The sequence below is a fragment of the Hyla sarda genome, chromosome 5 (assembly GCF_029499605.1).
Source record: "Hyla sarda isolate aHylSar1 chromosome 5, aHylSar1.hap1, whole genome shotgun sequence".
Classification (NCBI taxonomy): domain Eukaryota; kingdom Metazoa; phylum Chordata; class Amphibia; order Anura; family Hylidae; genus Hyla; species Hyla sarda.
In genome coordinates this window covers 245,880,356-245,892,589 of record NC_079193.1, presented here as the reverse complement: position 1 = coordinate 245,892,589, position 12,234 = coordinate 245,880,356, and the positions used below count along the sequence as shown (strand labels likewise).

The window sequence follows — 12,234 nt, the reverse complement described above, 5'->3', positions numbered from 1 at the left end:
GAAGATTTTTTAATAGAAGTAATTTACAAATCTGTTTTAACTTTCTGAAGCCAGTTGATATGAAAAAAAAAAGTTTTATCATGGAATACCCCTTTAACAGAGCAACCAATTGTTACTCTTTTACCTTCTCCTCAGATCAGATATGAATAGATGCAACCAGCTGTACACTGAGTGGAACAATTGCCTAGACCAGTGTTTCTCAACCAGGGTGCCTCCAGCTGTTGCAAAACTACAACTCCAAGCATACAGGAAAACTGGGAGCAGTGCTGTGGAGTCGAGGAGTCGGCAAACTCTGAAAATTTTGGGAAATTTTGGGTACCTGGAGTCGGAGTCGGCAAACAATTTACTAAAACTAAATTTAGATTGGAATGAAAAAAAAAGCAAATTTAAATGTCCCAATTCACAAAAAGTTATAATTAATGACTTCTCTACTGTAAGAATAAAGACCAATGCATGCAGTGCCTCATGCAACCGCAAAACGAACACGTTAAGTGACCGTGAAGAAGCATGCTTTTCATGTGCTTTACTATATGGCACGCAACGCACAATTAGGAGCGAAAATACTTATACTTTCCATAGTGTTGTGTTCTGCTGTTACAGGGAACCCATGGGTAACCTAGCCTCTCACTGATAAGGGATTAAGGAAATGTGTTTTTTGCAGGACTAGAGACACTTGTATAAGTGAAGGCAATGGAGGGTCAATAGTTCAAGACTGAAGCTGTAAACCATTGGATAAACTGCTGCCATTCAGCTAAGGCTATAAAAACTTGTAAACTCCGATTGTTAGCTTAAACTTTAATACATTCGCATATTAATACAGAGGAGTCAGAAGCACAAAAAATGTATCTACCGACTCCACAGCCCTGGCTGGGAGTTGTAGTTTTGCAACAGCTGGAGGCACCCTGGTTGGGAAACACTGGCCTAGACAGCTGTTCTACACCCACAGGGCATCATGCACATGGCCTATTAACCAGAACAGGGCCTGTGCACAAAAGCTGCTGGGCTTCATACAGCTGTCTAGGCACCCGTGCAGTTCAGTGGGGTCTGTCCACGCTTAAGCTGAAAATTGGCCAGAAGGGTTACATGTCCATGCCCTGACAGGACACAGCTGCCTTCACACACAGGGGTGAATACAGTATAAGGTGGTAGTTGTTATTGTATGTCTGATCAGTGTATGTCTTTGTTTCAGTTAGGTATTGCAGTTAAGAAAAAATGAGTAATATTTCTGAAATCATAATACAGCTTAAAGTAGTAAAGGGAAATTGTTTATAAAAAATAAATAAAAAAAGGGGGGGGGTGTTACCCACTGATAACAGTTGCAGAATTGGCCCATTGACCACTGAAAAAACAGGACCATTACTGAAATTGGATGCTGACACTTCCAGTCTTGGCATGTGTGTACTAAACCCTGAAGCGATCATAAGCACAGGCACTTATACAAACAATTACATTAATTGAATTTCTAAGGACAAAAGGTTACTTTAACCATACAGCAGCTTAGATGAGATTCTACTCACTGCAAGGAGAACATGGCACTTCTCTTCTGATGTTGTGTTAAAGCATACACAAGATTGCCCTGTTTATTTAGTGACTGTTCACTGGAAAAGCTTTGTGCTTCCTGCATTCACAGTTAATTAGGAAAATCTGCAGGAAATCCAGTGTGCACATACCCTTACAGCAGTGTTTCCCGAACAGGGTACCTCCAGCTGTTGCAAAACTACAATTCTCAGCATGCCGAGACAGCCATTGGCTGTGAATGCAGGAAGCACAAAGCTTTTACAGTGAACAGTCACTAAATAAACAGGGCGCTCTAACAGTGAGTTAGTTGTATGTAAATTCAGTAAAATTGAGTAAAATGTCAAAAGTTTCTTTCTTTTTTTCCCCTCAAACACACAAAGAGCCAAGGTACCTAAAAGCCCAGAAAGCCTTGACAACAGTGTAGACCTCTACACTAAAATTGATACAGTTCATAGGGAGACCATAAAAAAAAATGTAGCTGTATGCCATAGAGTTTCTGCTATTTAGGTTTACTGTAATAAAACATATGTTGCAGTTTAACCATTTCATTTTTATGTCAAACTAGTTCTGGGCGGTAAAACAAAAAATGCATGGTATTTTTGTAAGTTATGGCGGTTCCACGGTATTTAACGGTATTCTCCCCCCACGCTGGGGAACTAATCATATATCATATGTGACCCGCGGGCGCTGCTTCTCTAAAAATAATGAATTATCAGCCGCAGCACTACGCTGTCCCCCACATCGGGGAACTAATTATATGTGACCTGCGGGCGCTGCTCCCCCCGGCCTCCTGTGAGCCACTGGCGCTTTAAATGAATGAGTTGCGTGCCGCGGCACTGGAAATGATTAATAAAGGACATCTGTACTGATTAATTTTACATATTCCTGTGCCCGGGGCTGCATAAATAAACAAAATAAGCTTTGACTCACCTTTCTACATTCCCCCGTTGCTCCGGTATCGGCCTCACTTTTCACCGCTGCGATCTTCAAGCTGCTTCCTGGGGACAGGAACGTCACAGAGCCGTCAGCGTATCACCGGCTGCAGCGATGTCCCGCCTCGGCCAGTGATAGGCTGAGCGCACCAGTCGGCTCCTTACATGACCCAGCCTATCAGCGGCCGAGGCGGGACATCGCTGTGGCCGGTGATACGCTGAGGGCTCTGTGACGTTCCCATCCCCAGGAAGCAGCATGAAGATCGCAACAGTGAGGCCGATACCGGAGCAACGGGGGAACGTAGGAAGGGGAGTCAAAGTTAATTTTGTTTATTTTTGCAGCCCGGGCACAGGAATATGTAAAATTATTCAGTACAGATGTCCTTTATTAATGATTTCCAGCGCCGGCGGCTCACAGCTCACAGGACGGCGGGGGGGGGGGGGGTCGGGGTCAGCAGCGCCCGCAGGTCACATATGATTAGCTCCCCGATGTGGGGGACAGCACTGCAGCTGATAATTCATTCATTAAAAAGGAGGGGGGGGGGGGGGGGAGGGGCCCGACCGGTATTGCGGTATAGGAAAAAATCATATCGTACAGAATTTTTAAAAACGGTATTCGGTATGAACCGGTATATCGCACAGCACTATGTCAAACATGGGCTCAGGATATTGACAACTTAAGAGGAGTACTGCAGCCTTAGGGTCTATTCACACGGCAGAATTTCCGCTCATCCGCCCCTAGGATAGGGGATAAGTGTCTGATCGCGGGGGTTCCGACCGCTGGGACCCCCGCGGTCCCCCGTATGAGGACCCGGCATTGCCACACAGCTCTATGGGATAGGCGGGGATGCAATAACCCTGCATCTTCATCTCTCCCATAGAGATACATAGAGGGGGCATGTCGGCCACCTCATGATGCTGCGGCTGACACGCCAGGGCCCTGTACAGCTGATTGCAGGGGTCCAAAAGGCTCTGCCACGGCTCCCAATCCAGATCTCCTTTAACAGCTGGATTTGTCAGCTCTCACCAATTCATCTTACTGACATATGAGTAAAAAGAATCATCTATATAAAAGATTGTCCAGGATTAGAAAAATATGGCTCCATTGAGGCATAACCACATACAACCTGTGTGTATGTGGTACTGCTTCAATGTAAAAGGAGTAGCGCTGTTTCTGTAAGAAAGTAGCCATGTTTTTCTAATCCTGGAAAACCACTTAAATGGGATCCTAGACACCATTAATAACATTCACACATCCTGCAATTGTCTTAGATAGTCACTGTTGTCTCAGCGTCCCCCCCCCCCCCCCCCCCTTAATGGATGTACATGGCTCGGCTTACAATTAAGGTGGGTCAGGGAGGTGAGGCCATGTAAGTAAGTGTGCCAGGCTGTGAACATAAAAAATTAAGAAAGGAGATTTTATATATTTGGCCAACAACACCAGTTAAAGGTGTACTCCGGCCCTAAGACATTTTATTCCCTATCCAAAGGATAAGGGATAAGAGGTCTGATCACGGGGGTCCTGGCGCTGGGGACCCCCACTATCTCACATGCAGCACCCACCTCTGGGAGCTGCATGCAGCGCTGCAGCCTCGGAGTCTGCCGGGACACGACTGCGGGGCCGGAGTATCGTGATGTCATGACTCCACCCCCGTGTGAAGTCGCACAATGCAAGTTTATGGCAGGGGGCGTGACGCCGCATGTGAAAAAATCTGATCTATTAAAATGTTAATGATCACGTATGGTGAATGGCGTAAATGTAAAAAAAATGTACTAAAATCTGATCAAAAAAAAGTTATCATATATAGCTAAAGTGGTTCCAATTAAAAGTACAGATCATGGCCTAGTATACAGAAAAATAAAAAATAAATTATAGGAGGGGTCAGACAATTTTAAAGGGGTACTCCGCCCCTAGACATATTATACCCTATCCAAAGGATAGGGTATAAGACTGATAGTTGAGGACCCCTGCAATCTGCCTGCAGCACCTGGCTTTCTAAACAGTATGTTTACAATGCTGGGTTCCCACGGTGGGGGGGTTGTAATGTTATGCAAAGCCCCCTCCATTCAGGTCATACTATTTAGAACTCCAGGTGCTGCATAGAGTTTGTGGGGGTCTCAGCAGTAGGACCCCCCACAATCAGAATTCTTATGCCCTATACCAGGGGTACTCAACTGGCGGACCGCAGTCCAAATCTGGACCGCAGCCGCCAACAATGCGGACCGCCCACCGACTTCCTCATCTCTTTAACTTATATAGGTTTCCCAGGGGGCCGTCCATCTGCCCAGACACAATTTTTTCAATAAAGCAAATGCGGTTAAGGCCGCTCTCAACAACTCCCCCCTCCGTGAGACCCCCACTTCGGCTGGTCCTCCGGCCCCAAGTAAAGTGAGCAGGGCAGGGACTCTGCCGCTTCGCTTTAAAACATCCGGGTGTATGCACGCCGGACATCAAGGATGTATCCCTGCCCAGGCTGCTAAGCAGCAGAAGGAGATCCCTGCTGCTGCTTCTACAAGGTGTGGACACTATGGAGGTGGGGAGGCGCTGGTTTCGGGTGAGGTGGAAATGTGTAGTTTAGGATGGCAGAGGGGTGGGGGGCACTGTAGGAGTGTGGAGAATGCCAGGGGGGGAGGGCTGTAACAGTGTGGAGGATGGGGGGCTGTAGCAGTGTGGAGGATGGGTGCCCCTTATCGGTACCGACAGATAGTGCAGGTAACACTGATGAAAACTCCCTTTGTCCCGTTCCGTGGCGGTGATCTTTGGTAATTTCCTCCGTTAGCTCCAGTCCCGGCAGCCAGCGTGGGGCAAGGGTGGAGCTTAGTGACATCACCACAGCTGCTCCCTGCTGGGTCCCACTGTGAGAGAACAACAACGGTGATGTCAGTAAGCTCCGCCCATGCCCCAAGCTGGGCCCGGAGCGGAGCTAACGGAGGAGATTACCAGAGATCCCCTGCACGGAACAAGAAAAGTACCGTTGTCATCAGTGTCGCCTGTCGGTACCAACAGGTTAGTGCAGGTGACACTGGTGACAGATTTTCTTTAAGGAACCAGCCCACTTTCACCTTAAGGACCCAGCCATTTTTTGCACATCTGACCTCTGTCACTTTAAGCATTAATAACTCTGGCATGCTTTTCCTAATCATACTGATTCCAATAATGTTTTTTCATGACATATTCTACTTTAACATAGTGGTAAATTTTCGTTGATACTTGTATCATTTCTTGGTGAAAAATTCCAACATGTCATGAGAAATTTTAAAATTTTGCATTTTTCTAACTTAGAAGCGCTCTGCTCTTGAAGAAAATAGACATATCAATTATATATTGATTCACATATACAATATGTCTACTTTATCTTTGCTTCATAAAGTTGACATGTTTTTACTTTTGGAAGACATCAGAGAGCTTCAAAGTTCAGCAGCAATTTTCCAATTTTTCACAAAATTTTCAAAATCTGAATTTTTCAGGGACCAGTTAAGTTTTGAAGTGGATTTGAGGGGCCTTCGTATTAGAAATACCCCATAAATGACCCCATTATAAAAACCCTTTAGGTGTTTAACAGGAATAGCAGCAAAGTGAAGGAGACAATTCACATGTTCTTGTAGACCCAGTTTTTGAATTTTTACAAGGGGTAAAAGGAGAAAAAGCCCCCAAAATTTGTAACCCAATTACTCTCGAGTAAGGAAATACCTCATATGTGGATGTAAGGTGCTCTGTGGGTGCACTAGAGGGCTCAGAACGGAAGGAGCGACAATGGCATTTTGGAGAGTGAATTTTGCTGAAATGGTTTTGGGGGGGGGGGGGGGGGGTGGATGGGCATGTCACATTTAGGAATCCCCTATGTTGCCAGAAGAGCAAATAAAAAAAAACAAAAAAAAAACCACATGGCACTACACCCCTCAAGGCACATAACAAGAGGTGACATTTTTATTTTTTTTTCACAAAAATGCATTTTTTTCCCCTCCAAATTTACCATTTTTGCAAGAGGTAATAGGAGAAAATGCCCCCAAAATTTGTAACCCTATCTCTTCTGAGTGTGGAAATATGTGTGGATGTAAAGTGGTCTGCAGGCAAACTTCAATGCTCATAAGAGAAGGCGCCACATTTGTCTTTTTGAAAGCAAATTTTGCTGAAATTTTTTTTGGGGCATGTCTCATTTACCAAGCCCCTATGGTGCCAAAACAGCAAAAAAAAAAAAAAAAACACGTGGCACACTATTTGGGAAACAACACCCCTCAAGGCACGTAACAAGGGGTCTAGTGATACTTTACACACCACAGGTGTTTGACAAATTTGTTAAAGTTGGACGTGAAAATGAAAAATTTTATTTTTTTCACTAAAATGCTGGTGTTACCCCGATTTTTTTCATTTTCACAAGGGGTAATAGGAGAAAAAGCCTCCCAAAATTTGTAACACCATTTTCTTCTGAGTATGTGGATGTAAAGTGCTCTATGGGCGAACTACAATGCTCAGAAGAGAAGGAGCAACATTGAGCTTTTGGAGAGAGAATTTGTTTGGAATGGAAGTCGGGGGCCATGTGTGTTTGCAAATCCCCCATGGTGCCAGAACAGTGGATCTCCCCCCATGTGACCCCATTTTGGAAACTCAGGGATGTAGAAATTGTATCGCCGGACGCCCAGGACATGCAGTTCCGGGAGCCGGGCAGGTGAAGTCTTCAGGCATTTAGCCCTGCTTCGGGCAAGCAGGGCTAAATGCCTGAGGAATTCACATATCCAGGCGTAGGCGCGTGTGATGACATCACTCATCACGCGCACCTCTGTCAGGACTGAGAATGCAGTCCAGCAACATAACTGCCAAATCCTTGAGCCTGTTGGAGCGCACATGGGGACGAAGGACAGGTAAAAGTGTGGTGTGTAATATAATGGCACGGGCGGGGGTCGGAGGGCTGAAATATAATGGCACAGGGAGCATCAGAGAAGGGGAATATAATGGCACAGGGGAATGATATGGCACAGGGTGTGATAAAGGGGGGGATGAACTGGCACAGGATGGTAGCAGCTTTTCTAATGCTGATACTAGTACTATGTTGTGCATTGTCGATGCGCAACGCAATGCATGCAATTGGCAGTATAAAAAGGAGTGTGTCATCAAAATATGTAAGTGTGTCACCATGAAAAGTTTGGAAAGGTCTGACTTAGGGAGTATAATTGTTTAAATGGGAGCCCTACCTGCCTGCCTGATGGGGTCATATCTATCTGGGGCCTGTCTACCTACTGGGGGAGCTCTACCTAATAGGGGTAATTTCTATCTGGGGCTCTGTCTGGGAGCGCTACCTTTTTACCAACTGGGGGGACATATATATATATTTGGCGCCCAATTTACATACTAGAGGAGCTTTTCATGCCTGTCTATGTGATGAGGGGACGTACCTACCTGAAGGGGGGACTACCTATTTAATGGGGCAGACTTATCAGGGGACAAGTAGACTGTGTTCTGTTTTAGTTCCTTGGACAAGTAGTTTTTATTTTTAATTTCCACACCCCTGGTGGATAGTGCAGGAGACGCTGATTAAAATGAGCCCTACCTTACCCGGATCTGCCCAGCTGTTCGCCCGCAATTGTAGTTCTATTCTATGTGTATATCTTGCTATAACTGGCACGGGTGGGGCTTCTGCAGGTTAACTGGCACTGACGTCAGTGCCGCTTCTGAATATTCATCCCCTCCCTTCAGTTAGGAGCGGCGAAGAGAGGGAGAGCTGGAGGGAGGGGGATGAATATTCATAAGCGGCACTGACGTCAGTGCCAGTTAACCTGCAGAAGCCCAGCCCGTGCCAGTTACAGGACTACTTTGCATCCACATATGGTGTATTTCCACACTGGGGTTGCAAATTTTGGGAGGCTTTTTTCCTATTTTCAGACAGGCTGTCCGGCAATACTGGGAGTTGTTTTGCAACAGCTGGAGGCTCCATTTTGGAAACACTGCAGTAGGAGACGATTTTTATTTTTATTGGGGGGGGGGGGGGGGTGTAACTGTGTAAGGGTGTGTGTATATGTAGTGTTTTACTGTTTGTTTAGTGTAGTGTGGTGTTTTTAGGGTACATTCACATGGGTGGGGGTTCATAGCGGCGGAAAAACTTGCCACAGCTCAATCCTGCAGCGGGAAACTCACTGTAAACTCCCGCCCGAGTAAATGTAACCTGTACATGAAGGGGGGGGGGGGGGGGGGGGAAGCCTCCAGCGGTTGCAAAACTACAACACCCAGCATGCACAGACAAAGAGCATGCTGAGAGTTGTAGTCGTGCTTCCAGCTGTTGCAAAACTACAACTCGCAGCAGGCCTCACCTCCTGCTGTATCCTGCCGCCTTTGCCACCGCTGCTCCTGCTGTCGCCGCTTCTGCACTTGCCTGAAGGGACCCCCGCCGACCTCCGGACAGGTAAGTAAGGCCCCGATCACCGGTGATCAACGTCGTTCCGACCGACCGATCATGTGAACGTGAGGTGGCACCCGTGCTACCTCACTCCTGCTGGTAAAGGGTGATAGATGCCGTCTCGGACGGCACCTATCACTCTTTTTTCTGGGTCACCGATTGACCCAGAATCGCCGGTCTGAATTAACTGGCGATTGCCAACATGGGTGGGGTCCCCCCCAGGGGTTTGCATGGGATGCCTGCTGAATAACTTCAGCAGGCATCTCATTCTGTTCAGTGAACGGAAATGTCTAGGGCATACAGGTACGCCCTGGATCCTTAAGTTCCAGGACACCAGGCATACAGGTACGCCCTGTGTCCCAGACAGATTAAACATACTAATTTTGTTAAAAGTATAATTTTTTATTATTATATTTTTTTTAAGCAGTACATTAATAGAAAAGTGAAAAGTGTGCAAACATGGGTATCATTTTTGTCATATTGGTGCAGTGCGTAAAAAAAAACAAAAGTTGCTAAATTACAGGTTCAAGTATCAATTTTTCCTACCATAAGTAATAATTTTGTGGTTGTGCTGTAGATTTTATTGCGCTGTAGCTAAAAAAAATAAAAGTGAACAAAACAAAAAAACACTAAAATGAAAATTCCCTTTGTCCTCAAGGCCAAAATGGGCTGTGTCCCTAAGGGGTTAAATAAAAGCTAGTTGCCACTTTTCTGGATTCCGAAACCCAAGCCACTCAAGTAGAAGCAGCAACGGCATTTCAAACATTTCTGACAATACCAACTTGAATAGGGGAGCAGGTGAACAGGCGTGCAGGTGGGGGGTCCAGGAAAGCCTCCCCTCTCCTGCACGCCTGTTCACCTGCTTAGACGCACCTTTAAATAACTACCTGGTGAGTGCCGTGCGCATATTCTTCTATCAAGTTGGTATTGTCTTGTGCATCTTTACTTCTGACGCTATTGCACCTCAGTTATTCATTACGGCTAAGGCCTAATTTTTCTGCTCCATGTGAATTATACCTCATTCGTACCTGCAAGTAACCCTGGGTTGGCGCCGGTAAAACACTCTATATCGATATCATACATTTCTGATGTAATGGAAATGTCACAGTGCATACTTCTATGGTGTACATATTTCCTAGAGACAAACCAATAAAAAGCACAACAACAAAACAGAAATGGTGCAGATAATTTTCTGCAATTACCCCTAATATTACAAATGCAATACAAGTGATATGATATATGAGAGATTATTTATACTGTAGCACTATTCTACAAACTATAAATTAAAAACGAAACAATGCTTACCCTCTATGTTGTACTTTCAAAGTAGGAGTTTGAGAAGGTAGTGAGGGAGTCTGGGTCTGTGCTGCTGGTCCAGGTTTCTGCAACCTGATGTGCTGCTGGAGAATCCAACCACGTCCTGAAGCCATTGTATAGTGAAGGTATAAACATTTACCTGCAAAGAAAAAATACGCAAGACCTTAGGTGGTCAGTCTACTACACATGACATTAAAGAGAAACTGACAGCTGGATCTCTAGCACTAAACCAAATATACTAGCCCCTTAAGGATGCAGGGTTTTTCCGTTTTTGCATTTTAATTTTTTCCTCATCACATTCTAAAAATCATGACGCTTTCAATTTTACACATAAAATTCCATATGATGGCTTATTGTTTGCGCCACCAATTCTACTTTGCAGTGACTTTAGTCATTTTACCCCAAAATCCACGGCGAAACGGAAAAAAAATTCATTGTGTAACAAAATTGAAGAAAAAAGGTCATTTTGTAAATTTTGGGGGCTTCAGTTTCTACCCAGTGCATTTTTCGGTAAAAAATAACACCTTGGCCCAGATTTATCAAACTGTGTGAGAGAAAAAATAGAGTGATTTTCCCACAACAACTGTGATTGGTTGCTGTGGGAAAATCACAAAATTTTTTCTCTCACACAGTTTGATAAATCTGGGCCCTTATTTTAACCGTATGGACCTACAGAATAAAGATGATACCCTACTTATATAGGTTGGATATTGTCGTACTTCTGAAAAAAATCATAACTACATGCAGGAAAATGTATATGTTAAGAATTCTCATTTTCTAACACCTATAACTTTTTTATTTTTCCGTGTACGGGCCGGTATGAGGGCTCATTTTGTGCGCCGTGTTCTGAAGTTTTTATCGGTACCATTTTTGTATTGATTGGACTTTTTGATCACTTTTTATTCATTTTTTCATGATCTAAAAAGTGACCAAAAATACACTATTTTGGACTTTGTAATTTTTTTGCGCGCACGCCATTGACCATGTGATTTAATTAACAATATATTTTTATTGTTCGGACATTTTCACACGTGGCAATACCACATATGTTTATTTACACCGTTTTTTGTTTTTTTTATGGGAAAAGGGGGGGGTGATTCAAACCTTTATTAGGGAAGGGGTTAAATGACCTTTGTTAACTTTTTTTTTTTCACATTTTATTTTGCAGTGCTATAGCTCCCATAGGGACCTATAACACTGCACACACTGATCTCCTATGCTGATCCCTGCAAAGCCATAGCTTTGCACGGATCAGTGAGATAGGGGCTTGACTGCTCAAGCCTGTAGCCCAGGCTTGGAGCAATCAATCGACGATTGGACGCCGCGGAGTCAGGTAAGGAGACCTCCACCTGCGTCCCAGCTGATCGGAACATCGCGATTTTATCGCGATGTCTCAATCAGCCCGAGTGAGCTGCCGGGAAGAGTTTACTTTCGTTTTCAGACGCGGCGGTCAACTTTGATCGCCGCATCTGAAGGGTTAACAGCGCGCGGCACAACGATCGATGCTGTGCGCTGTTAGCCCAGGGTCCCAGCTGATTAACAGCTGAGACGACCCGGACCAGGACCGGGTGTAGGGCGTACAGGTACGCCCTACGTCCTTAAGGAGCTAGGTTATAGTGCAGATGAATAGCTGTAAAAAAGAGGGGTGATTTACATAATAAAGGGGTACTCTGGTGGAAAACTTTTTTTAGATCAACTGGTGCCAGAAAGTTTAACAGATTTGTAATTGACTTGTATTTAAAAATCTTAATCCTTCCAGTACTTATCAGGTGCTGTATACTACAGAGGAAGCTCTTTCTTTTTGAATTTCTTTTCTGTCTCTCCACAGTAATCTCTGCTGACACCTATATTTATGTCAGGAACTGTCCAGAGCAGGAGAGGTTTGCTATAGGGAATTGTTCCTGGTCTGGACAGTTCCTGAATATTTTGCTGCAGATTTTTCACAGCTGATTTCGCTACCTATTCACTTCAATGGACAGAAAAATCTGCAGGTGTGAACATTCCCTAATAAAGATGAATAGGGGGGAGTACCCCCTTTAAGGTTAGGTATTTCCTGAGTTATGCCCGTTACAAATTCC

The 12,234-nt window shown here is 44.7% G+C and overlaps 1 protein-coding gene across 4 annotated transcripts in view; it reads right to left on the bottom strand.

Moving 5' to 3' along the window:
• FBXO15 (F-box protein 15) overlaps positions 1-12,234 on the bottom strand; it is a 122,127-nt gene that overhangs the window by 97,610 nt on the left and 12,283 nt on the right. For all 4 annotated transcript variants that reach the window (XM_056521450.1, XM_056521448.1, XM_056521452.1 and 1 more), the window contains exon 2: positions 10,145-10,295. In XM_056521450.1, the coding sequence (XP_056377425.1) occupies positions 10,145-10,269 (125 nt within the window). In that variant the 5' untranslated portion in view covers positions 10,270-10,295. The remainder of the gene's footprint in view (positions 1-10,144; positions 10,296-12,234) is intronic.